The sequence below is a fragment of the Pavona decussata genome, unplaced genomic scaffold, assembly GCF_977016875.1.
Source record: "Pavona decussata unplaced genomic scaffold, jaPavDecu1.1 SCAFFOLD_155, whole genome shotgun sequence".
Classification (NCBI taxonomy): domain Eukaryota; kingdom Metazoa; phylum Cnidaria; class Anthozoa; order Scleractinia; family Agariciidae; genus Pavona; species Pavona decussata.
In genome coordinates this window covers 2,012,469-2,040,226 of record NW_028145567.1, presented here as the reverse complement: position 1 = coordinate 2,040,226, position 27,758 = coordinate 2,012,469, and the positions used below count along the sequence as shown (strand labels likewise).

At 37.2% G+C, this 27,758-nt stretch overlaps 2 protein-coding genes across 4 annotated transcripts in view; one reads left to right on the top strand and one right to left on the bottom strand.

The window, feature by feature from the left end:
• Window positions 1–282: 282 nt before the first annotated feature.
• LOC146465811 (fibroblast growth factor receptor 4-like) overlaps window positions 283–27,758 on the top strand; it is a 40,958-nt gene continuing 13,482 nt past the window's right edge. Inside the window, exons 1-4 of one of the 3 annotated variants that reach the window (XM_085127997.1) lie at window positions 283–432; window positions 602–869; window positions 3,120–3,303; window positions 3,859–4,152. In XM_085127997.1, the coding sequence (XP_084984123.1) occupies window positions 3,174–3,303; window positions 3,859–4,152 (424 nt within the window). In that variant the 5' untranslated portion in view covers window positions 283–432; window positions 602–869; window positions 3,120–3,173. Of the gene's footprint in view, window positions 870–2,390; window positions 2,604–2,693; window positions 3,304–3,858; window positions 4,153–27,758 lie in introns of those variants that run through there. The other 2 variants (XM_085127995.1, XM_085127996.1) reach the window with 2 other exon arrangements.
• Window positions 18,728–26,656, bottom strand: LOC146465813 (uncharacterized). The gene is made up of 6 exons (XM_085127994.1): window positions 24,895–26,656; window positions 22,630–23,085; window positions 21,730–21,941; window positions 20,698–20,895; window positions 20,124–20,285; window positions 18,728–19,423 (listed from the first exon to the last, which is right to left on the bottom strand). The coding sequence occupies exons 1-6, from the start codon at window positions 26,441–26,443 to the stop codon at window positions 18,884–18,886; spliced, it is 3,117 nt and encodes a 1,038-aa protein (XP_084984120.1). The 5' UTR covers window positions 26,444–26,656; the 3' UTR covers window positions 18,728–18,883.

The following is a 27,758-nucleotide window of genomic DNA, read 5'->3' as shown; positions in this document are numbered from 1 at the left end:
TGGAGGCACTCCTCAGAATTGGGGAGTCGCCATTTAATAGGAGAAGAAAGAGGGACTGCTCTCACTCAGTCTTGGGTGTAGATGGGTGCTAGGCAGCTGGTACCGTATTGAAGTTTTAGTTTTAAATTATTTTTGGTTCTGTTTTGTAACTGTTGGTACAAATAAAGGCTGTTGTTGCTATACGTACCTCATAGCTAAGCCTTTGACCAAGCGGGTAGACAAATCAGGACTGTTACACCAACAACGCGCTAGGTGAGTGTTGGCCTGGTTACATTTACGAAAGAGCGGCAAATGGTTGATGACAACATGCTGGTTGTTTGTAGTCAAAATATGGGTTAATTTTGTACTTTGCTTTTCTTTCATTATTGACATGTCAACGTTCTGATTCATCTGTTTTAATTTACAGCGAAATTGGAAGGTGACAACAGGGCGGTAAGCTGTTTACATTCCCCGAAAATAGGCTCGGCTGTCGACGCTACTGACATGTTACAGCCTGCATGTTACTGAGTGCGTAGTTTCCCGGGTAGTTTAAATCCCGGAAAATTTCTAAAGCCTACTTCCTCTTTCCATTTTAACCTACCTTTTAACTTTTTGTCGATAGCCACAGCTGCTCCCTTTCACTAGTGTTTTCGAATTCAAATCAAGAGGATTTTCTTGGCATCTTCCCGAATTGTTCATCGCCGTATGTACGTGGGAGCGCCTGGCATCGGATCATCATGTTGTCTAATTTTGGTGATAGGAGTAGCCGCTTTTACCCGCGTGTGACCGATTTTGTCATTTGGTTCAAAATACACCGTTGCCCAGTTTAGTGCAAATTTTGGAGATAAACAAGTCCCTTGTTGGATATAAAAGGAAGATTTTCGAAAAAGGTAAGACAGTTGCGGTTTTATATTCAGTAAACGCCTAGGTTATATTAAATTTAATGCAGAGAATAAATGATAATACAAATTGCAACAATGAATAACAATGAATTATGACATTTCCACAAGTGCCGTTTTCTTAATTTTGCCACATAATAAATGGTTGTTCAAAATATTACTAAAAGCCAGTCCAAAACTGACTGCTTGCCGACATTAATTTTTGTTATGCAAATAAAGTTTCTTCCCGTGGGCCTGCACTTAGCTTAATTTCAAAGCGTTTTCAGTTTTCTATGGTGTATAAGGTTAATTGATTTCTTCGAAATTGTTGACGTAATCGAACATAAATTATTAAACACAATAAATTTCACTTTAAAGCCCTTTGGACACAATCATGTCCTCCTTGCTGAGTCCCATGATGATTCTTTCGGTGGTTGTTAAGAGAATTTGGTTAAAAATCAGACTGCACATTTGTTGATTCTTTTCTTTATTCTTGCAACATGCTTTGCGTTTTATTTATTTTTTTCACAAAATATACATGATACTTAGAAAAAGTTACATGCAAAAAAAGAAAAAAAAAGTGGCAAGGAAGCATGGGAAAACATAGGGCAAATACAGCTTACACGATCAATCTTGATCAAGTAGTGATGTCTTATTAGGAGCATCAGATGCGGGTTACTATTGGAGATTAAGTAGTGTTTAAAGGAGTTTAAGGTTATTCGCGCCAGTTGTATGTTGGCAGGTGTCAGATCATGCAAGTTTTGACTCACTTTTTAACATTTGCATAAAATGAATCATAAATATTTGATGTTGGCTGAAAAAAATTCACAAAGCTTTTCTTATTATGACATACATGTATATATTCTTTGAAAAATCCAGATAGTCATGAATGTCTAAGTTGTAAACAAGTTTGCATTTCACATAGCAATTGACATATCCTAGAATTGTGACAAAGTGAATGTGATCTAGGTGAGTTATATGTTATATATAATTGTCTATACTGATTTCTGTGTACATCTACACTGTGGTTACCTTCCATGAGATAAGTAATAATTTGCAATTTATCATCTCTGGAAATGGAATAGTGAAGCTTACATAAATTTAAGATATAAATTTTTTGAAAATCCTTAAGATTAAAAACCCTAAGCCCAATACTCAAGCTACTGAGTAAACTTTGAAAGAAAACAACTTACCTTCATTTTCCCATGGCACATTTTTTTCTTTTTGTACAAGGTTCCTTGGGATTTAAAAATTTAATAACCTTCCATTAGATCAATGTAAACTATCAGTATTTTGGAAAGAAATGAATTTTTCCAGTTTTTCTACAACAGGGTAAAAGCACAAGATTTTCAGCAAAAATATGACAAAATAACACCAAGGGCACTTGTCAGTTCAGAGCAACTCATTTATTTGTTGTATTTCCATTTCAAAAGTGCCGCTGGTCAATGGACAAGTACGTCATGTACAGATACTGTATATACACTACAAGATATTTTTTTGCAGCAGCGATCGGGGCGGGGGGGAGTGGGGTACTGAAGTATATTAGCAATGGAGAGGTGTGAATGAGGCCAAATAATTATTTAAAACCCACAAAGGTGCTATGGTGAGACTCAAAATAGTTCATTGGCCTCAAACAATTATTATTAACCCCAAAAAGTTCATTGTTCTTAATTTTTCTTTGCATTTAACCCCCAAAAAGTCCCTGCCAGAGTTCTTCCACCTAGAAAAGTCAACCTGGGTCTGGTTGTTTGACAGCCAATATTTGCACGCTAATCTAAGATTAAATTAAGTTTTCTGAGATTTCATCTCGCTAGTGTTGAAATGTTTTTTTAAAAGGCTAATTTTAAATTTATGGTATTAAGACAAGTCTAAGTAAAAACCTTTTTGACAAAAATCGTTTTGAAGAATAATTTAATCCAGGATTAGGTTAATTGTGCTTTGAACAACTTACCCCAGAACACTAACCCAAAAAATTCCTTAATTCCTAATAAAGGTGATTTCTTCAATGTACCCGAGTATCCCCCACTGGGGGAGCAGTTTCTCATCTTTTATGGACATTCTCCCAAGAGATTAACCTGGAGTGATGAGATGTATACTGTACGTTGGGCCTATATGTAGATGAAAATAATAAACTTGTGTAATTCAAGAATTGGTAAAATATCATGTCAAAGCTATTTAAGAATCAACTGTACGTATCAGGCCCTTAAAAAAATCGCATAGACTTTAAAATTGAATCACTTTTGTCTTGCATTTTTGTTGCAGATGATTATCTAAATAACTGCTGACTGGTACTGACTGTGCCTGATCACCAGAGGGATGCCAATATCAACTAAGTATAGCCAGTTTCTCTGGTTTATACTGGAAAACTATCAGTTTCTTACACTTGAAATGCTTACTTTAAGACTTCTTTGCTTTGCACTCTGGGGCTGTAACACTGGACTTTCAGGTATGAATTTCTATAAGTTTATATGCTTAATTTAAATATTTTAGTACAAGATACCTGTATACATGTAGGCTGTACTCCAACCTTGTTTCCAGTATCTCCACATTCCTTCCCTGCATATACATGTAAAAAGAGAAAAATCTTTGTTTGCAAGATGCCCCACTGAGGGCCCCTCCCCAACCCCCTTCCTCATCTCCCTTTCTAATATCAAAGACCAAATTCTCCTATCTTGTCCTTATACTTTTCTTATAAAATTACTGTGGAGAAGTTATTAAATTATCAGGAAAATTCACCTTGGGTGATCATATCCTTAATTCTCATGACCTCAGGGGTTGAATAAGTGTTGATATTACAAGAAGAAATTTGATGCTGATCACTGTTAGGGCTTAAAGGGTTAAAGAAACAAATTCTTACGGTTACTGGATACATCTTAATTTATACGAAGGTTTCATGAATCTGAAGTTGCCCAATGGTTGTTTTGTTCAAGCTTTATTATCTCCTGTAACTATGTATTTTCTACATGTAACATTTCGTTGTCTTATCTCTGAAATCCTACAGTTCTACCTTATACAAGCCCTGTGAATTCATCACATGATGGTCAGACTCTATTGGTAAAGGCAGGAGATAAAATTGAATTAGACTGCTCTGCTGTTGGTCATCCAGGCGCAGAAATATTCTGGAACAAATTCAATAGTCCAGTTCTGGACATAACGTACCGCAAGTCAAAGGACATGATAAAATCAAAGAAGTTGATTTTGGATGACGTATTGCTTGTAGACTCAGGAAATTATTCTTGTCACATGAACAATACACTGGGTTCAATTAGCAGGACATTCATAGTGCATGTGTTTGGTGAGTGTGGCACATTTTGCTTTTTATATTGCTGCCTTGAAACGGTGAATTAGATGTGATGTTTCTGTTGACAAAAGGTGAACCATTAGGGAAACTGAACAGAATGCAGGGGTCAAGTTGACACTGTGAAAGACAAGTATCTTTTCCAGGTGCAGGGAGGGGGATGGCCTATGGAGAATAATAATTCTTCTCTCAGGGGAGGGTACTGACAGGCATATGGGTACTATCAGAGGAGGTTGGACACGGTTCGAAAGGCATGCTGGGGCGAGTTGTCGGTTCGAGGTCAGTTGTAACAAACCTTCGTGCTGTGCGGATCTCAAGGAATGACAAATTTTCGCTTCAAAAAGGCAGAAAATCGGTTAATTCGGCAATTTATTCGATAAGTTTTTTCCGGTTAGCGTTAGCACACATCGACTGACTAATTTAACGCTCAAAACGTTGGGTTTATACGGCGATCCTAGCGATTGATCGATCGAAAGCCGGTACAGCCGAAACTGCGCCATGTAATCAGTGTAATTACCACTTCCATACAATTGCAAAACCAATCCTGTCGTCCTTCTATGAAATCGTACCTTTTGAATTATAATGTACGATCACGGGCTCGAAAATCTGGCATTGAAATATTCAGAGTTCATAACTACTGGTATCCAATTCTGGTGGAAATAGCCGAATATTATAATATGAAATGAAGTAAACAAGGATTGTAGGGAAATGAAGATTTTCACGGCCTTACTGGATAGGAATTTTGTTTAACCATTCTGTATACTGGTTGCCAATGAGACTGGGTCATGGAAAAAAGCTCTCACACAAGTTCAGCTTGCAAGAGTCATAGATTTTAGCCACACAGGAGTATTAAATATGTTTGATATAACAAGTTCTTCAATAATAATTTGTTTTGTTACATCACATGTTGCATGAGGGAAATGAAAACATCAAATTGATCTTGAATGAAATAAGTCAAAAAACCTTGTAAACAATGCCAAATACTCTACCTTCCTTTACTGGGCAGACCCTTACTTTGTATGAAAGAGTCAGTGTACTGTATTTGATCAAGGTGAGGGGCCCTGGGTGCATCTCTCTCTCTCTCTTAGTCCTTTGAGCCCCCAGTGGGGCATAGGGCCTGGGTGCATGCTCCCTCTTTAATTATATATTCAAAAGAAAATAAGCCCTTTTAATACAAACATCAATACACAAAACAATGTTATGGAGATTATGTACATTAGTACCCTCAAACATAGAGAGTGTGAAAGCCAAATAGTAAGTTGGTAAGGAATCACAAATGAACAATAAAAATTCAGATTAAGTACAAATAGCTGCTCAAAAAAGGTATCTCATTTCCATAGTCTAACAAACTATGATAGCACACAATATAAAAATACTGACTTCACAAAAGTTTTGCCCCCCCCCCCCCCTTTCCCATTACTATAGTGAAAAACTCCAAAAAACCTGTGAGCAATATTCTCTTTAATCTTGGAGAGTTTTAGTTCAGTACTAACAAGACAGGCTACCCACTATCAAATCTGTTTTTATTTTATTTTAATAATATCAATCACATTAATAATGAAAACTGCTGTACATATTGCACATGTGATTCATAACTTGGCAAAGGGGCACACTATTATAGTCACACTAGATGTCCTCCTCTCCTTTACATGTACTAGTCACTTTAAATCTACAACATATCCATTATGATTATGTTATTGGATAATTTGGAGAAATATTGAAATACAAATTGAGGGAAACTCTGCTCACTAGGCATGCCCCCCACTCATAAACTAAGGGCCTGTTTACATCGAAGTGTATTTTGTACACCAATGGGAAGGTGGATGACTCGACATAGTTTGCAGAGCATACCAGAGATTTCAGCTACTGACAATAGTCAAGTGCAGTTAAGATCAAATTAGCATACATCTACTTTGAAGGTCATCTTGCAAATCAGCTGTCAATCCCTTTTATTAACAACACAAATTACATACAATTTATACACAATTATATATTTATACAATAAGCACAGAGGTAATAAGTCAAATCATCAATAGAGATTTCATATATGCTTGACTTTTGATGTAAAATACATGCCTGAAGTAACTAAATATTTTTTTTGTATGGGAATATATGGAAATTTATACAGTGCATAGAGTGTATACAGCTCAGGCATGCCAATTGTTGTACAAGCATACAAGATATACTTTAACAGTATAAGTAGAATGTAATTTCTGCACAAATGATTCTTAACTTATGGAACTAAGTTGCAAGTGGCTCCCCTTTTCAGTTATTAATTTTTCTGTGGATCTGTGCTTGTGATAATTAACTTTAAGTTTCTCTCGTCAAACCAGCGGATATGTTTCCCCACGTACAAGCAACAAAACAATGCTTCCAATTATTCCATCTATTCTCCTCGTAGTTGGTTAGCTTTTCCTCAGTTGGACTACCCACTGGCCGCTTGCTCGTCATGATTTTACCTGGTGAAATGAAGAACCGGTAGTTAAATTTGATTTTTTTAAACCAGGAGATTACGCGGACTGCATGCAAAATTCGCGGGTTCTTCGTCACGTTTCATGGCGTGAAAGGCAAATAGTGGCAAAAATACAACTACTTCAACATCGTATAATTCAGTAACCAAAGAGGCGCTTAGGGGCGCCTGATCATTTTCTATTAAGAAATTAATCTTCTTTGGAATGGATATTAATTTTGAAGTCTGAGAAGCTTGAGTTTGGAGAGAAATTGACAAAATGTAACATCAACTCAAATTTCACGAGGCACAACAAAGGCCGACAATGAAGCACCGAAGTCGAGCCCTAACTTGTCTTAGAAATTAAATTTAGAGTCGAAAAGTTTCCTGCAACTAGACCAGTACCAACTTGAACGTGTCCTGTGGGGTTGAAATCGCAAAGCTAAAAACAAGTACGTTAAATGATTAATATTGATACTCACTTCTTCCTAAAAGCCCGCCATGTTGATTTCATGACCACGATAAAAGAGCGTTCGTGATTCGCTAATGCGACCAACAACAATGCCTTTCGAACCGTGTCCAACCTCCTCTGGGGTACTATATCAGGGAGGCGCAAATGGGTTTGAAAGTAGCCAGGGGGGATTTCTTGGGGAAAAATTTTTCTTGTAGACTAAACTCTTTTTGGCTGGAAAGACTTTAACCAGGACTTTTTACAGGGTTTTTTTTTTACAGCAAAGAATGGACCTTTTGGGTTCCATTCTGGGCTGTTGGACTTTTTGGCCAGTTGTTCATATGCAGCCTGGGACGTTTTGGGGGTCTAATGACTTGGCCTCATCAGCACCTCCCCATCATAAGTATTCCTGAATACCCTCTTCCCCCCCCCCCCCCCCCATCTCAAGGATACTTCTAGTCATTTCATGCTGAGTTCATCCTGTGATGGACCAGTGCCACTGAGTAGTTAGATGTTTGAGGGTATCAACTCACTTTTCAAAAAATGATAAAAAATCCCATACGAAACCTTATAAATCCAATATTTCTCCTAACTCCTGCAACGGAGACGCCATAAACCACACATTATCTCACCCCAATAACTACATAAAATACTATATCAGCCTTTGAATTCAACACCTAAACTCAAAAACCTGAAAACCTAAAAACCTAAATTTTTATCCTCGTTTCTCAAAAACCTAAATTTAGGTTTTTCATAAATGACACCAAACTGATCCCCAACTCACAAACAATCATCGATTAAATCCAACCAACTCATCAATCGCTGATTTGAATGATGAATACAATATTTTTGAACACCAATTTGGATAAAAAAATAATCATTATGGTTGTTGTGTGACTGGATGCCGTTACTGTCACGCGTGACGTTGTGTGACTTGTCACGAAAATGGACAAAACCCTAGACGTTGGGGTGCTCGGTTGGCTGTTTACTTGCCTGGCCCCAGCCAGGTCTTTTTCCCGCCGCTGACAAGGCGGCTGTCCCTTCCCAGTTTACCTCTGGGACCGAGGTTGAGTCCTGGGACGCACTCTGAGCACCCCGCTGTAAACCAGTAGGGCCTGAGCGGGCTCACCCTGGAGGTACCGTCTACTGGAAGACATCCCACACTACTCAGTAATTCACCATCTGCACAAGCCGTCAAACAGGTTTCAGTCAGGGGCCAACTGACACCACCCTAAAGCTTCACCAGAGTTTGTGAACTAATATAACAATGGCCCGATTACCTATATATTACACTCAATTCTGAAATTTTTACACTTGTGGTGCTATTTTTTCTGTATATTGCGTAATATTGCTTGATTTGGATTAACACGCATGCGCTTTCATGCATGTTCACGATGACACAACCCAAAGCGGACTGGACACTAGTTTGTTAATACACGTGTCGGCCATTTTGTCGCCATTTTGTGAAGAGCTTGTGTTTTGATGTTTTTCGTTCATGTTTTGGGATATATTGGACATTTATTTCTCCACTTTCATCGTTCTGATGTTTGTAGACGCTTTTTGAGGTAAGAATATCATTTATCTTGCACACAACAATAGATTTTTTTATTGGATCGACTCGCTATCGAATATTCGTGAGGCCGTGAAATGAGCTTATTTATTTTTGCACATCAACTAAATCCTTGATTGGGATCCAAGAATTAAAGGCATCATTGTATCCTTTCCACTTTACCAAAGCTTGTTTCTTCTTGTAATCTCTCCTGATAACTTTATCGATTCTGAATATCTCCTGTTTGGCTTTCAATAATTCTGGTTCATAAAAGCTCCCTTTAATCTCTTCATTATTGAGATCTTTCAGTTTGTATGTGATTGGATTCGTGTATTGAATTTTATCGATAATGAAGACCTCTTCTGTCCAGTTTTCTGTATAACCTCGATCAAACAGCTTTCTTTTATACTTTGATATTCTAACCTTTTCACCGACTTGGAATTTTGCTTGGGATGACAATTGCTTCAAATTGCCATAAAGATTGAAGTAAACAGTTCCTTCATTCTTTTTCTTAGATGCTTCTGTCGGTGTCATTTTTATTGAACTGTGTTTAGTGTTATTATACTGATTCAATATTTTAGGCAAAATATCCAGATACATTGTATTGCCTTGAGCAGTGAATCGTTTCCACATTTTATTTTTAATCGTCCGGTTCCACCTTTCCACCACTGATGACTTTTCTTCATTTTCAGTCGAATACAGTGTAATGTTATGTTTATTGAGCAAGTCTTTGAAATGTTTGTTGTAGAACTCTGAGCCTTTATCAGTCCATAGATACTTTGGTTTTTGACCCTCTTTGAATATGCTTTGAAATGCTTTAGTTATAGTCTCACCTTTTTTATCTTTTAATGGGACAATCCAACCGTATTTACTGAAAACATCTATAGTCATGAGAAGATACCTATTACCTTTATTCCATTTACTGAATTGTTGCATTTCAACAAGATCAGCAGCCCATATTTCATCAATATTATTTACAATAACACGCCGCCGAGTAAAGTTACGTCTTATGGGTTTATGCAGCTCATTAGCTAATTCTTCTTGCCAGTTTTCCTCTTTACTCGACGGCTTTTGACGTTTTTTGGAACCCCAAGTCCCAATTTTGATTTTGTATTGATTGCATTTCTTGCCAACCAATGTCCCCATTGTCGTTCAGAAAATGGAACAGCATCCAATGACTTTACCATCTTTTTGTCAGCTTTTAATTTACATTTTTTGTCATCTTTGCAGACTGAATAATCAACATCATGTTGCATGGCTATTGCATCTGTTTTGCCTGTTGGTTTATCATATATTTCCAATATTTGCCCTGTTTTGGGGTTATATTTTACTTGATTCTCCAAATCATTGTATGGACCAGTTTATTTATGACCAGGTAATACCCAACCAGCTTTTGGGCGCGGTAATTTACCAATCATTTTGTGTATATCAATTGAACCACCGCTTAAGACAGCGGAACGACTTTTGGGTCGTCCTTTGATGCCTTTTTCATACTCACCCCAATTTGGTGGATGCCAACCAATGGAATCATAGCTTGAACAACTTGGTGTGTTATGATATTTGCTTCCAATTTTTACCATGCTTTCACATGGATAATCTTTGTATTTTTCTAATGTCTTTTTCCCAGCCTTGCCAGACCAAAATTGACTCGACAATATGCCAGTATCTGTGCTAAATGCACTTTTGGCAATGTCTCCAGATTTGTATCTATCAAAGACTTCCTTTGTTGATGGAATTAATGTTCCAACAACATCCATCGACTTCGATGCAACCTTACCTGGTGTACCGAGTTGTTCCAAAATTGTATTCAAATTACCACCATCAAGTTCTTTTCGGTCAGTTTTGTACCTTCTTTTTGGTCTTACTTTGGTTGATAATTTATCAAACATCTCTGATCCAGTCTTTTGAACAAAAGGTGTTGCTTTAGAGATAGCATAATCAATAGCTTTCTTCTGCAATTTAGGGTTTCTAAGCGCTTCAGACCCATAATATCGACCCATTTCAACTGCTTTCTTTCCCATCCATGGTAATGCATGTTGAATTAACATATCAGCACCAGTTGATGCTAAAGTATCCATTATGCCCGCCCCTTCGAACGGGCTATTTAGTTTCCCTGTTTTTTAACAAATTTGGTTTTAGTTATACCACATTCAGCACATGTACAGAAGAACATGAGCCGACCATTTTTGGCTTGCTTGTAACCTGCAGGCTCAATACATTCAGTTTCTTTCTTTTGTTTAACACAATATGATTTGACCATTTTATATCACTATATTAGATTAATTATCATCAGAGTCAGACTCATAATCCGTCTCATAATCCTCTGACTCAGAATCTGTTACCAATGTACACCATATATAAACATAATTTTCCTGAAAATTCTGTGTATTCATCACATTCTTCACAATATCTTATATCAACCATTATACAAATTAATTAGATAATTTTTTAAAATATTGGATTATAAAATTATGATTGACACTTTGATTGTTCATGTCAAAATGTGCATTGTGGATTGTTTTCAATATACTTGTACCCTTTTGTCTCTCAAATAAATAATACAAACACCAATAGCCACATAATACTGAATCTCTTTCCTGGATTTCATCACCTGAATACATTAATCGTTTGCCACTTGTTGACATGAATTGCATAATTTCTTTTGGCATAATTAACCCAAAACTATCAAAATATTCTACATATTTGTCTCCGTTTCTATACGCAACCCAATGTGTACCTGGTCCAATCTGTGAATCCAGGTTAATGATACCAACTTCATCTTTTTTCATCTTTTGTGGTAGATTATCTCTGTTGTAAATGCCTCTGAAGTGTTTTATTTTGAGTTTTGACCCAATCAATGAGTTCAAAGTTACTGAGTGGTTTATTTATGAATTTCACTGAATGTCTCCGATTAATGGAATCCCCTTGAATGGACTGTTTTTGCCTAATAACAGACCTTTTCCTTTTTTGGTTTTTTTTTTACCTTTACCATATTGATCCCATGTACCGAAAAATGGAGGCGGCCTATAATTAACTGGTAGGACCAAACCACCATCTTTTTTGGTTGTGTTTGGAACAAAAACTGGGACCGATCTTCTGGATCTACTTCTATCCACCTGCAAGCCTTTACCCATTAATGCATTCAAAACCATTGGAATGCCAATTGAAGCCAATAATGTCCACAAAAAACCTCCTGATTGTGTCTTAGTTGGTTTAATTACAATCTGTCCACCAGTATGTATTGCATTGACAATTTGCTTCTTTTGTGCTTCAGTGAGCCAATCTTTGTATTTTATTAATTGATCAGTTTTATTTTGAGGAATGAGGAAACCACCAGCTTGTCCTCTACCAAATGTTTTATTGACTCCCACATTTGCAAGCCCAGAAAGTGCTCCAGTAGCTAATGGTCCAACTGCCTTTGCTGCCATTGGTAGTAATTTTGTGCCAATTTTGAATAATGATGACCAAAGACTGCCTCCTTGTTGTACAGCTTTTCGTATCTGTGTTTTGCTTATTTTAATATCTGCTCCAGTTTTGTTTTGCATTGCCTTTTTCAGCCTATTTATTTGTGTATTGGTTAACATCAGCTGATCCGGACCAGTTAATTCAGAATTTGATAATCTTATTGTTATTGCTGAATTGTTTCTCAAAGCCCGAGTAAGTTTATCTTTTTGCCCAATTGATAGTTTTACTCCATGTGAATGATAAGTTGTCATATCTTTTATATAACTAACGTTACATTAAAAATTTATTCCATTTATCGAAACAATATTTTACCATCTTTTTGAATCAACTCAGCATCTTGCTCATATAATGTCAATGCATAAACTGAATATGCAGTTGTAGCTGTACCAGATAATTCATAATGAAATGTCAGCTTTGTGGTACCATCTTTGATATCCATCTTTTGTTTTGTCAAATCGAAATACAAGAATGGAAATAGTGTTTTGAAATTGTTGACATTCAATAAAGTCCCCTGACTGTATTCATTATTTGCATGCACATATTTGAGGACATCTCTGTAAACTCGAGTCAAATCAGCCTCTGGAGTGTAATGTACATCAGGATATTCATTGCCATTAGCCACAGATAAATGACAATTCAGCAATGTTCTGGGATCTGTTGATACACTAAATGTATTGTACAAAAATGGATTTACTGTTTGTGCAACAAGATTTGCATCATTGATAATGAAAACAAACACATGTCTTGGCTTTGAAATCCCACTTGTTATCTGAAAATGGCCACTTCTTTGTGCTGATGAATTGCTTCTTTCCACATTTTCACGCAAATAAACCCATTTATGAGGCTTTAGAAACTGACTCATATACAGTGATTGCCCCTCTGAATTGAAAGTGATTCGTGGGACAATCAACTCCATTCTGGTAATAATTACACGACAATCAGCCCCAGCTTGCCATATTAGAATAGTATCAGATTCAATCTGCAAATTTAATTCCAATCTTGTTGATGGTAATAACTCATCCATCAATGCTTCAAAGAATGAGTATCGATTCAATGGTATTTCTGTATTGACAACTGCTGATAGACCCAAAAGCGCTTTTCTTGCAGCAAATCCTTTATTGTAGTTGTCTTCAGCCGATCGTTCTTCAGCGTGTCGGTTTGTATCCAGATAGAAAAACTCATTTGTTGCTGTCGATTGAGCATATCCTGGACTATATTCCAATAGATTCTTAATATTTACACAATGATTTGCATCAATACAATCATATACCATTTTACCATTCAATCTTACATCGAAATCATGTATAAGACTGTGTGAACCATTAACAATACCATTATGGTCTTCAGCTGCTATATTTGCATTTTGCATTGTTTGGACTTTGAAACCAACTGATATTCTTGCATTATACCAATCAAATGGAGTAACTTCTCCTGTGTTGTCAACAACAAAACGATAACCATCTTTCTTTTGTGACCTATTATTTCCTGGATTACCAGTATTCAATGGTGTCTCCAATTGGAAGAAGACATCTTCATATCTCTCAATGTATTTTGGATTTCTGAATGATTTCATTTATACAGATATGTTACATTATTTTCATTTTCTCCTTCTTTTGAGTTTTCCACCGGATATCATCTGATTGACTCTCTCAGCTATTTGAAAATCAGTCAGTGGCTGCTCCATTTTTGGTTGGCTCATTGTCACTGATTTTGTTTTGGAAGGTTGTTTTTTGCTCAATAATTGAATTATTTTATCACCTGCTTTATTACCAGCAAACTCACCAGTTTTGGTGACTGCTTTTTCAGCTGCAGTTTTGGCTCCTTTTTTAGCTAATTCTTTTGCTGTTTTTCCGAAAAGTTTTGAACCAACTGATCTGAAAACATTCATAATTCCTTCACCATGAATATGTTTGCTTACATAACGGCCCAATTCTGGGTCAAAACGTGGTTTAAATTCACTTTGTCGTACCATATATTGATATATTATATTATATTAAACTAGACCTGAGAATCAAGCTCATGAACCAGTCAATGCCATTCAAGTCAATTGGCCGACCCAAAGCGTCAGTCACTGTTATCCCCATTTCTGAAATAATTGACTTGGAAACTGGGCTGAATAATGCTCTTTTTGGCTCAAAAGTAAAGGGATAACTCCTTGTTAAATTGTCAGTGGGTATCATTATCAGTGTATTTGTGAATCGTCCATCACTGAGGCTATCAGTTATTATATCACAATTTATGTTCAAAACGTCAATATCATTGGTAATATTTGGCAATTTTGTCCCATGTTCAGTTTGGTTAATTAACTTTGGTTTAAATCCAATAAGTGCTCCAAAATTAGAGTTTCTAATATCAAGCTTCCATTGGTTGTCTAGCTCAATGACAACTCTATATGATGAAAACACAAAATATAGATTGATGCCCTTGCTGGAAGATGGTTTATCTCCATTTTGAATTATTGATTGAGTGATATAATCATCAAGATCATCATATGAATACATTCCATCAACAAATGTGATTGTTTTCCATTTTGTACCATTATCTGGGCTGTATTTTATTGTATTATTGTTGTATCCTGCATTGACATTATGCCACGAGTATGTCATTGAAACTCGATCAACAGCTAGCTCATGTCTCATTGTTGTGTCAAGCTTTAATGGTGGATCAAATTTGATAATAAAGTCTTCAGGCCGACTTCGACCTATTTTTTGTCGGTTAACAGATGAAATATGTATCGCCCTTTCTTGCATATATTATTTGATTATATATTGTTGCAATAAATCAATGAGTTGTTTGTTGTTTATTAAGCCAAGTTGATTCAATTTATGGGCTATTTGTGAAAATTCCTCTTTGACTCCATTATTGCCAGCCAAAATGGATCCACCAAGCAATTCCATTCTGTCAATCAAATCATTAGCATCATTGAAATAAACAACACCAGAGCCCAATTTCTTAAATTTTTTGCTGGATTTATGGATTGGAATCTCACTGAGTTGGTTCAATTCATCGAATACCATTTTGGCAATATCACTGTATTTCTTCTTTGAATTAAATCTCTTGGTCAATAAATCGATTGTATCGAAATCAACCTTTTTATCCATTACTTCGCGTTTATCTTTTGTTGCCACAAGTCTGAGTTGTCCCATTAATTTTGGAATATCAATCATTAGTCCACCATATTTCCCAGAAGATGATATTTTGTATGCATTTCTCTTTGGTTGCGTATAACCATAACCTTTTTTGATGGTTTTCATTCCTTCTGGGATTATTTTAATGCGCCCTCTGTATTTTTGCAATAATTTTATATCTTCATCTATTTTATCAATTTTGTCTTTATTTTTGGTCTTTCCTTGGCCCTTGGATAAAGGACCCTTCTTTGTTCCAAGTTTTTTCAACATTTTGCCAATATTAGCATCGTAATCCTTGATGTCAATATCTCCTTGCATAGAAGCTTGGAGAACAGAACTCGGAGGTGCAAGATCGTATTGAATCAATTTTTGGAACTCATCATCATCAAAACCAGCATCCAAATTTGACATTGCTGGTTGATAATCTATTGGTAGCTTTGCTTCTGGTGATTGTGGTTTTGTTTCTGGTTGATAAGTTAACATAGCAATGTCTTCCAAACCTGAAGTCAACGCTTTTTGGTTTTTCTCCAATTGTTCAATCAGTTTGTCTTGTTTTTCATCAATTGTTTGTTTTGTTTCCTCTTGAGCTTTAATAATTGGTTTGAAAGTTTCTGATAAACCTTGTTGTAAATCTTGTTTATCATGCTTGTACTCCTTCAATGTATCTCTAACTTGTTTGGTTATTGTTCCAGCCTTAACCTTGGCTTCAGATAATTGTTTTAATCTCTGTAAATCCATTATATTATTAACTTATATTAACTTTTCTCAACTTATATAATGTATTGATATACATGGAAATCCCAAATTATGACAGACATGATAAAAACACTAATTTCAAAAGATTGTATGGTTACATGCCAAATGACACGTTTCGGATGTTAATATGTGGTAATTCAGGATCTGGAAAGACAAATTTATTGTACCATATGCTGATGAAACCACTTTTGTATTATGATAGAATGGGTTATTCCAGAAAAAATCCACACCCCCCCGACGGATGGGGTCGTTTTTTAACCCCCCCTCTCACCTGGATTTCCTGAAGCAGAAGACCCCCCCTCCTGTCTGGATTTCCAATACAAAAGACCCCCCCTCCCGCCTGGATTTCCGGAAAAAATATTAGGCTTAAATTTAATTTATTTTTAATATAAAATACGCACAATCACGTCTAGAAGATGTTCTTTTTTAATTTCTAAAGCTTCTGCTAATATTAAAAACTCTATCGCGTGGAACTAAAAAAACAAAGGAGCAACAATGCGAAAAAGCGAACGAGTTCATCCTTTGTGCCCAATGGACAACACCCATGGAATCTTAAAACGGCACGCAGAAAACGCACTGGCTGCTTGTTCAACTGTGCTACGGACTATGGGACTTCAGAGAGGTTACCACTGTATATGTTGCAGGAACCCGTCCAAGAACTTTCTCCTTCTGTTGCTTTCGCAATAACTTACGTTTCAAAACGTTTTTTCGAGGTACAGATGGCTACAAGTTCCTCTCGAGTATTTTCGACGAAGAGGGAATGTTTGGACCAAAATCCTTTGGAATTATCTTCTTCAGCTAATAGCTCTGCATCCTTGCTTGCACAAGTAAAAAATTCTTCCGTCTGACGCAGTGGAATCCACGCAAAGAATGCAATGCATAATGGCGGACGTGAAATTACACAACGGTGGCGCGCTGGGTCTGGTACGAGTAGAAATGTGTCAGGCGTTTCAAACTCTTCGTTGCAACAATGTTGCGATGGCTCGTTCTTTACTGTCTTGTTGTTCGCGTTTTCTGCTATAAAAGGACCTGCGAAGGAACCTAGATTATCCTTTATTTTAGGTGAGAAATATGTGAACAAAATATTTCTATTATTTTCAGGGTCTGGAGCGCTGAAGTGTCACCGAACTAAACGTTCGAATCGCGTGAACTATCGGTCGTTTGCCATTGATTTGTGGCAGTATTTTGTTTATTTCAACGAATATTTTATGAATTTTGAAATTGGTTGAACAACTGATTTCAACTTTGTTTTTCAAAATAATTTGATCTAATGTATGCGACAAATGGTATTTTCTATTATACACTGTTTTCTTGTATATTTTGAACAAATTGGCATGAAAATTGATGTATTCTGTTTTGAAATCCTCACCAACAACTTGTCCACAATAAACGCAAGTCAATTGGCCAGAGATATCTCGAATGTTTTGATTTTCACAGCATTGTGGCATATTTGATGTTTTATTGGATGATTCTTTGTGATAGTTGCAAAAGAAGCAATAATCATAGCAATGCAGGGTTTGACACCTGCATGGAATCATCTTTGATGGGGATTGGCATGTGTCTGGCACCCATCGTACCATTCTTGTTATTTGTTTTATGGGGCATTCACCCAACAAAACATTCGAAAATTGATGAAAAAATAGTCGAAAAATAGATAAAAATACAAAAATGAAATTGAATGAAAATTGAAAACCAAGTTTTAAACACAAAGTTTGAGGCACAAGTTTTGTCACAAATTTTGTTTACAAACGAAAATGTCCATAAGCATATGAATCAAGACCATTCGGATGTAGATATCGTTTATCATCAAAACATGACAATGATGTTTTGTTGATGGTGTAACTACCAAGTTCGTGATGGTTACTCCTGATTGTTTTCATTTGGTGATGTAATTGTTTCTCATTGAAAAGAACATCTTTGTAATCAGAGTGTTGAATTTCTTTTTTAATCACATTCTTTTTGATTCCTTTAGCTGTTTTACCACCATTATTGTTGTCTTTGATGTATGAGTACATCTTGGTTCTCAAACCAACAAATTCAGTAATGGGTACACCAGCGGCTTCATCTTTGAACTTGCCAATGACTTTTTTATTTGTTGCATCAAAATATTGGTTATCAGATGAGTAATCACTGTTGTCAAACATATCTTTGTGTTTCCAAAAATCTTGATACACATCTTCTGCTTCAATTTCGTATGTCAAACTATCAGTATCAGTGAATAGTGATTTGGCTTTGTTACCATATTTTCTTTTGATAAAGTTGTAATGAAAGTCATACATGAGAGTCTTACTCAAATCAAGGATACACATACCAACGTATGCTGGTCGATTGAGAGTCAATGATTCCTTGATTTTGTGGACTGCAACCAAGTTTTCATTAAATATTATGAATGTTGGTTTGGAAGTCAGTTTCGATAATTGTTTCTCATTGCACTACTAGAGTGAACTATGTGAAAAACATGTGAAGATCATGTGAAACACATGTGAAATATTTTACACTGTGAAAAATGCAGTGAAATATAACATGTGAAATTTTAAACCATGTGAAAAATCATGTGAAAACCTTTTCCCAAATTCACATGCTGTTTCACATGTGTCAAGGATGTGAAAAGTCATGTGAAAACATTTTGTCAATCTCTCATTGAATTTCACATGTATGTGAAGTGTGCAGACCCTGTGAAAAGTATGTGAATTAAAAGTTGGGTGATAAGCTGTATTCCAGTTATGTGAAAAATGAGGTGAAATGACCATTTCAAGCTTCAAGCGCAGGCCAGGTATTAGCTTTTAATTAAATCCTGTTTGCATGATTGTCTTTCTAGCTAACATTTTAAATACATCATCATACAATCATACTATGCTAAACACATGTATTTTAAAATAAGTGGAGTGCTGCAGCTGTGAAAAACGCCCATTTGACATCATTTCATTTGCTTAAATGTTCAGTAGCCATAACAGGGATTCGTTCTGATCATCTGCAGCTGTCACAAGAGGGCAAGAAAGGCAATGTAGTGCAACAGTTTTTATGTCAAATGATGTTATGTCAGTATAATACATAAGGCTTTCAGGATCTTGTTTGCATGACTTGAAGAGCTTCACAGTTGCAAAGTCACTTTCTGTGCCAGAAAGTTGATCATGCAGTGTGAGGAAGTGACTTATCCTTCCAATTTGTGTGTTGTCTTTGCAACTAATGTTCACTACTGAAGAGACTACAACTCCAGAATCCAATGTGAAGGATTTCCACACACACTTCTTTCCATTCAGTTGTTTCTCCATAGAAAACGATTGCTTGACATCTAATGTGCTGTCTTCATCCAAAGAAAATGCACCACAGTTAACTAGGTCCTCCCTTTCTTGTTTGGTGAGTTGATACTGTTTGGTAGAGTTCTTCTTCAAGCTGGTGTTTTCTCCAGTATCCACATCAACATTCAAGAGGCGCCCAGAATGTTTCATGCACTGTACCCAATCAAATAGCTGACAAAGACATAATAATGGAAATCATACATATTATTACCATTCACATTTTCTGAATATATCCCAATTTTTCTGTGTTTTTCTTAATTCCTCCCAAACCACTGAATGCTAGTGAGATCTACAGATCAGGTCTGATGCAGGTGGCCAGGGCTATGGCATGGAGATTAGAGATCATATATCAATGCTGTAATGTATCCTGGTTAAACAATAGTACAAATTCAATTTGTTCTGTGTATTAATTACTTGCAAGGTTTGCCCCCTGTTTGCAAACCTGCCAAGATAATGGGATCAGGGGGAAATTGTTATTTGAGGTGATCATGCAAGGCAGGGCCAACATATCAATCAAATTTATAAAATTTTCATGATATAACGTGTGCTCTGATTGGTTAGGAAGCTAGTTTGCATGAAAAGTAAACACTATGATGATATGACCTTTTGCCGGATGGCGATCGCTTCAATTACTTCATAAAACAAATAGAAAATGGCTGCCTTGTGTTTACATAACCTGATGCAAACACTTGGGTCAGTTTGGGAGAATTCGAAAGTACTTATGCAAACCCTCACCCATGGCTTGGGTTTGCATAAACTTTTGAATTCTCCCAAACTCACTCTCATGTTTGCACCAGGCTATGTAAACACGCGTGCCATTTTCTATTTGATAAACATTACTTATATAAGAATGTAGTTCTTTTGGACTCACTCTATATGTTTCCATAACAGTAGCTTCTGGAAAACGGCGGTTCTTAACCCGCTGGCAGATCCAACTATTAAATCGCTCATAACAATACATCCACCAACTGTGGACTGGCCCTTGTCGCTGAATTCCATTGACAGAATGGCGCAGGATGTGGAGACTAATGGTCTAGACACAAAAATTATACAATGTTATGTGCATGCAAGTAACATCATATGGTTCAAGTCTTTAAAAATAGTTTAAAAACCTCATTAATAATTCATAAAGAAAATATAAAAGAAATGAATGTTTAATTAGTGTCTTAACAAAGATCCAGCAAACTTCTCAATTTTCTAGTCTGAAATTAAACAAACTAAAATTTCTGAATTAGGATCAGACTGAATAGATTTAGAGGGAGGTTTTTGAAGCATTTAAAATCTACAGGTCAGAAGTGTCACAAGTCTTAATAATTCTAATTCTCATGCGTTATAAAGCAGTTGCCTTCTAGACATTAGAAACTTAGTTAAAGAGTGTTGACTGTGGATTATGTGAAATTATTGTTAATAATTATTGTTAATAATAATATTGATATTAACTGTACCTGAACACTGATAGGGAAGTCACGTTCTATCTTGGCACAAACTTCATTCACCTCCTTTTCCAAGGCAAGCAGGGCATGCACGTCCTGACTGTCACTGCAAATCTTTGCCAGAACATCCAAGAGGCGGAAGAGTGAGATTCGTTGGTTTCGTCCAAGAAGGCCTCTCAAGCAGAACTTCAAGATCCCATCCACCGCAAGCTATCATGAAAAGTTAACAAGATGTATGATTAGGAACATCACTAAAATACCTGCATGCATGATACATACGATTATTATTATGGCTCCCTCATAAGGGCAGTTCTACTGCAATATCATATTAAAGATGAATAGATAAATAACTTAATGATAAAAATCTAACACACCTGAACAATTTCATGAGTTAAAGGACAACAATTTATGTTTGATTGCTACCTAGACCAGTCCAGTGTCCAGTTTTGACTTTCCAGCAGGCCCCTGGGGAGCCCTGGAGACAAGAAAGAATCCATTGACTATTTCCCCCACTTTCATGTCAAATGAAACCGCCTCACTTTTGTAGGAGAATCGACAACCGCCATGTTTTTGGTCTCTTATAAAGGATTTCTGAAAGCCTGTTTTGTTTTTACCCCAGTTGCCCCACACTACTGAAAAAAAAAAAGAATCTCAGGCAGATTCGAACCTTCGCCTCCAGTCCTGAAGTTCATCAGCGCACGTGTAAGTTTGCATTTAAGCCCTTATTGTAGAAAGAAATTTCACAAGAAGAGTAGAGCGTTCAGACAGAATTATATATATAATGCTAAATTCATGTAGTAATAATGCAAATAGATCAGCCACGTTTTGCATGGTGAGCACACCTGACCCCCAAGATTTATTAATTCATGTTGAGATTCATGTATAATTCTACCCTGGTCTGATGCATTCTTTTACATCATAGCTTTCTGTGTTCTTTATTGAAACTGACACGTAAATTTGGAGACTTAATTAAATCTTGCAAACACTGGTCGCGTGTGACCTAGATTGACTGGAACTGCTTGACACACATACACGCACATTTACCTGCTGCCAATCATGTGACTTGAGATACGGTCTCTTACAAAAGAAAGCACATGGCTTCCAGCCATAGCCAACGGGTACACGCACATTTAATGCACGCTTATCGGCCAATGTTAGGTCAGCACTAGAAAGACGGAAAGGAGCAGCTGGTAGCATGTTTTTCTGACTCTGCGATTTGGCTCTTTTGCCTGTCTTTTTTGCTTTGGATTGGCAATCTAGAAAATATTGAGAAAATGCAACAGAATACATGTATAAAAAAAAACAAGTAAATGTGACAAGTGATATTCAGACATTTTTACACTGTTAACACCTGCAAATATTACATGTAAGCTACGTACCCATGCACATGTAGTAAATTAATGCTCAATTGACCAAACAGAGTGTGTGCTTTATTTAACTTAATTATGTTACAAACCTATACGGTCTTTAACTGTATAACTGGAGAACAATATGAGATCTCTCAAGTGAAAACGTACATTTAAATGGCTTTCCGTTTTAAAACCCAATTCCGTTCACTAGCCATGGACTAGAAGTTCAGAAAAAAATTGCAACCATTTGAACGGCTTGGGTCATCCGTTAAAATAAAATCTCCATCTATTCGAACAGAGTATAATTGGGTGAATATTTCAAATTTGCTAGGCAAGAGGGTAATTTGAAATAATTACGGGCACCAGTTTCAAGACAAAGTCCAATTATATTTACCAATTTACACGTATTGTACGTATCAAAAACAAAATATGCAAAACTTCAGGGATATATTTTGATCTATCAGTTTTACAAACAGCAAAAATGGTTAAAAGAACCTGATTGACATACATTTTAATGAGGTGGTCCTACTATTGTGATGAATTTACATTGTACATGTAAGGTGGCATTCCACTGCAATAAAATGAAGAAACCTACTTTGTGTGGTGCTTTGTGCTTCAGGCTCGTCACCTTCCTTTTCCACTGACCAGCATCCTTGAAAACGACCCAACTCTTTTTCTGCTTTTCTAACTTTCAAGCTATCACCCTTGCCAGCAATTAAGTCAAAAAAAGTGCAAACAATATTTTTGAGGTCATGCATCATATCAGGTAAAGCTTGATTTGGCCTGTCATGATTGGGCAACAACATGAAACAGTTAACACCTCGGGATCCAGTGGCTTTAGTGACGTTACTGGCTTGAGCCTTGTTTTTCGCTCTGCTGTGGGCAACTGAATTCCAGAGAATATCATCACTATTTACATCTTCTGGTTTGGGCCTCTTCTCTGTTTTGCGGTCTGGAAAGGGACTTTTTTCTTTACGCAAAGGGTGTTCCTTGCTAAGATAGCGTCTGTTTTCCAGATAGACCACCTTGTCCAAAGAAGGCACAAATTTTCCTAGAACACAAAGTAATGATGTTCAAATCCGCAATGACTTCAGAACTTCTTGTTTTAAGTTCATGAGCATTCCATGTGCACAATTTTCCAGAATAAATGAAACCTTAGGAGATATTGAGTTAGGAAAGATCCAGGCTTTTAGCAAGATGTGTTTTTTAGAGAAAGTTATTAATTTTTTCACTTGTTGCTTTATAAATTTTGGGCTTGAGCCAACCCCAGGGAACATTTTGGACACCCACTTTTCAAATCCTGGCTAGAAGCCTGGAAAGATCTATGTCATTTAATAAACAATTTATGGAATGGAAAGATGTGTAAGATTATACATTGTATGGCTAAAGGCTAGAAAAAAAAAATGACCCGTAGAAATACCAGCCGTGTTTCACAACTTTCCACACTGAATAACCGCTTTATATACAGTCGAACCTCCCGTAAGCGACCACTCATAATGTCAAGGATATGCGGTCGCTTACGGGAGGTGGTCGCTTACAAGAGGCCAGACCACAGGAGGTCTAAATTTCGGGTTGTTAACGGAGACCTAACCCTTCACCCTTTTGCCAGTGTTTAACGAAACCCATAGTACTAACTTTTCTTACCTACAAGCATATTAAGACTGGTCCAAAATCATGCTTGGCAAAAAAAAAATCTTAGGGTCTATAATGATTATTGTTTGTATCTCACAGCGATTTTTACAGGGTCCGAAATTGCGCTTTCCTGGTCGCCAATGCGACTAAAAATTTTGCACTGGCGACCAGAATTTCACAACTGGTCGCCAGCGGGCGATTAACTATTTCATGCCACGATCATCATACAAACAATAACTTTGATTTTCAGCCAAATCGATAAAAATAAAATTCAAAGCCGCCCGCCAATTGACTATAAAGTTGACTTAAAACATTTAGCAGTCTTATGAAACTGCGTATATCTGGTATATAGCCGGCATTCGATTCTTTCGTCGTGGGTTTTCCGTGGTAGGTGTATAAATCGCCATTGCAGCCCCAAACGCAAACGCGTTCTCTTCGTTCTGATTCTTAAAAGATAAATTGGCGACCAGAATTTTCCATCTGGCAACCAAAAATTTTGGTTTGTGTTTCACTGCGAAGGATTATTGACACTTTTTTTTTCTGCTTTTTGGCGACACATTTTTTCATATGGCAACTGAAAAAAAAATTTCAATCGCCACTTGGCGCCTGCCTAAAAAAGTTAATTTCGGACCCTGGATTAAGACAATTACTGTATTGCAAAAGAAACTTGATTCTTTTATTACTTCAAGTAGCGCTGTCTAAATTTTTCATGAACAGAACATATGCAAATAGATTAGACAGATAAAAGATAAGAGCGTATTTTCCTACAAGGGATTCAATCTAATTAAAGTCTATTTCAGTGTGAAGTATAGTGCATGTGTATTTTATCAATTGTTTCAATGCTAAGCTATATCGAGGAAACACTTCCGATTGCACCGACTGTAAGATTTGTAATGATGTGGCCAATATGTTACAGTGAAACGTTTCTCACTCTCCGCCTGTGAGAGATACAGCAGATTGTGTGTCTAGTGGTCGCCCACGGGAGGTTAAAAACAATTGAAAATTGTAAACAATCATCTCTAAAAGTGGCCGCTTACGAGAGGTGGTCGCCTACGAGAGGTTCCATCTATAGTGATTTGACTTGAAAACTTTTGGTATTTTGGAAAAGTGGTCGCTTATGAGAGGTGGTCGCAAAGGGAGGTTCAACTGTATATCCAATGCGAGTTCATGGAATGATAATAATATTATTGTAAATTAGCTGATCATGATCAGCTACAGTATATCTTACCTCTTAGCTCACACCACATGCATCCTTGTAAAGCAGCTTGGGCTGATGTTGCAAACACTTTTCCTAGGCCAGGATAGTCGAGTACATAGTTCATTAAGGCAACTTTGAATGTAAAAGGAGCCTTTCTGAAGTCATCAAAAAATGTAGCACCAGAAAGTTCCAGAATTTCATCTACAACAATTTCGAGGTATGGATCTACGTGTTTCGGCTCTTGACCATCCGTGTGAGCTGGAATTATACCAGCTAGCAAGATGTTCTCAAAGAGATTGCGGACATTCCTGGGAAGGTTAAGGATAGTGAGCATAATTGGCCACATGGAGTAGTTAACTTTATTGCTGCTGAACGGATTGACACCATCTGTTGAAAGTTGTAACAGCATGCCTCGGGAATCGCCATTGCAGAATCCCTCCTCAGAGAAAGCTTGATTCCAGGAAGGAGAATCGTGAATGTCGCGCATAATGTTCTTAGGTTCTTCAGTATCATAGTCCTGAGCATGCATATGGCTCTGAAGAACTTCCGAGATATTTGCATTGCCATACATTCTCTTCCAACGGGGTCCAAGAGGAAAATAGAGAAATCTTCTTCTAGCACTTTTATTTGCCCAATATCGATTTGATCCGCACACAGGGCACTTTTGTAGCTTTGAATAGTCGTATCTGCTTGTCTTGCGAAAAATAATACAGTCATTTGGACAAACGTGGTAAGTTTCTATGGGAAGCAAAAATGGCTGAACGAAGCTGTATGCTTCATCGTATGACCCAGGGAAGTTGTTTGGCTGGGGTAATAAACGCTTCTTCAATCGCAAAAGATCTGAGAGAGCACTTTTGCTGGTTGATGGATGTTCAGTAAACCACATGAAGTAACTTGCTAGTGCTTGAAGAACAGTGACATCACTATTTTCATAAAGAGGAATCTTGGCATTTTCGCTGTCGTAAATATCGTGTTCCACTTCAAGCTCAAGGTCGCTGTCGGAATTAGAAGCTACAGATTCCTCCCCCTGACTATCGTCACTAGACGTGGATAAATTACAGTGACTGCTTTCCAATATTTCCGAACCTTCACATTCAAGCTGATCATGATGTTCTATCGAGCCGTCTTCGACCAATTCGTAGCTCGCGATCGTGTTGTCGATCGCAGTTGGAAAGATTTCGCTATCACTGTCTCCACTGCTAATACTCGTCGAATCTATTCGAGGTCGTTTGCGTTCTTTTTCACCGTGTTCCTCACTGAAGTCTGAGAGTTCAGGAATGAAATCATTGCCACTCTGTAGTTGATCATTTTTCAAGTCATTTGCCAGCAGTTCATCCTCGCTCCCACTCTCAGAAAACTCCTCGTGGCCTCCGTCATAACGACCAAACACTTGCAGATGTCTCATCACAATCTTCTTTGAATGAGTGTATTCCAATTTACAATTCTTGCAAGGACAAACATTATCTCTGCTTCTATGATTTCTTTTTGCCTTCCTAGCTTTCTCGCTTTTGTGCTGCTCAGAGTATGGCATCTTCGATTCGTTAACCTTCAATCGATCAACTAAAGTGCGCGGTTGCATAGCCTTTGGGGAGACCTTTGGTAATTTGAACCCACCTTTACCATATATGCAGAGCAACCGGAAGGAGCGCGAAAATTCTCGACTTTTGGTTGGTTATCTTTTGTAAATCACCACGACACCGACCACAAGGACCATATACGTCTAACGATCATGTAAGCTGTGTTTAAAACGAACCGCGCGAAAAGTCTCGTTCTCCTTCTTGGTTCGAGTACAAGATCTACACGTTGTTTATAATTCTGGAAGAATCGTTTTCGCGTCAGCGTCGATCAAAGCACTGGGAAAATGGCAGAACACGAGCAAACCGTAGTTTCCGAATTTTTAGAAATATTGAAGAGAAACCCGAGTGTTTTGTCCAGTGTTCTGCAAACAGCACAAGCGAGTACTAACGGCCAAACGGGAGTGCTGAAAAGCCCAAGAACTAGTATATGCAATACTAGTACGCATGAATCCGAGAATGGAGCAACTTCGACGGTTGAAAGTGATCTAAGTACGGTTAAAAGTTATCCAAGTACGGTCGAAAGTGATCCAAGTGCAGAAGACCTTCTAGCAAGAAGAAGGCCAAAGGGCAAAGGATCCAATTGCAAAGCCCAACAAACATTTCGGGTAAGTCATGATCAAATTATTATAAGACTTAAGCTTAAGCCCAAGATGAGCCAGCTATTGGAGAAAGTTAACGACTTATGGCGGCTTAATAAGCTTACATTTCAGATCGAAAATTTTGGTTTTCGTGCGTAGCAAATTAAGCTGCAGAAAGCCGATCAATCGAGTAGAAAGCCATACGATCGTAAAACTAATTAACGCGCGCGCGGGAAATTGCAAATGTTTAACGGTCGTTCATTTCTTCCTGCGCTCGCTAAGCCCAAGATGAGCCAGCTATTGGAGAAAGTTGACTACTCATGGCGGCTTAGTAAGCTTACATTTCAGATCGAAAATTTTGGTTTCCGTGCGTAGCAAAGCTACAGAAAGCCGATCGATCGAATCTAGCTAACGCGCGCGCGGGAAAATGGAAATTACATAACTTATGGTCGTTCATTTCTTCCTGCGCGCTAGCTGACCCTTGTGTCAAATGACCTTTTAATTTTTTGTTAACTCTGAATTACTTATGAATGTAAGCTAGTGTTTTCAAGGAAGCCAATATAAAACTCTTTGCAAAAACGGATGCGTAAGCGGTGGCCATGGGCTTACATGTAAGACATATTGTATGTGAGTCTCATTGCTATCCTACTGATTAGGCCCTGCGCGTCCACACTGATTTGTTATATATACTTAGTTTGAAACAAAAAGCGCATACTTTTCAATAGTTTTTGCCTATTGC

What these genes read in the sequence shown, in the direction of transcription:
- LOC146465813 (XM_085127994.1), bottom strand. Translation starts at nt 26,443, where the DNA reads ATGCAACCGCGCACTTTAGTTGATCGATTGAAGGTTAACGAATCGAAG. An exon ending in ACTTCCCTATCAGTGTTCAG is followed by an intron (nt 20,286 to 20,697) that starts GTACAGTTAATA and finishes TTTTGTGTCTAG; the next exon opens with ACCATTAGTCTCCACATCCT. An exon ending in CTGTTATGGAAACATATAGA is followed by an intron (nt 19,424 to 20,123) that starts GTGAGTCCAAAA and finishes TGTCTTTGTCAG; the next exon opens with CTATTTGATTGGGTACAGTG.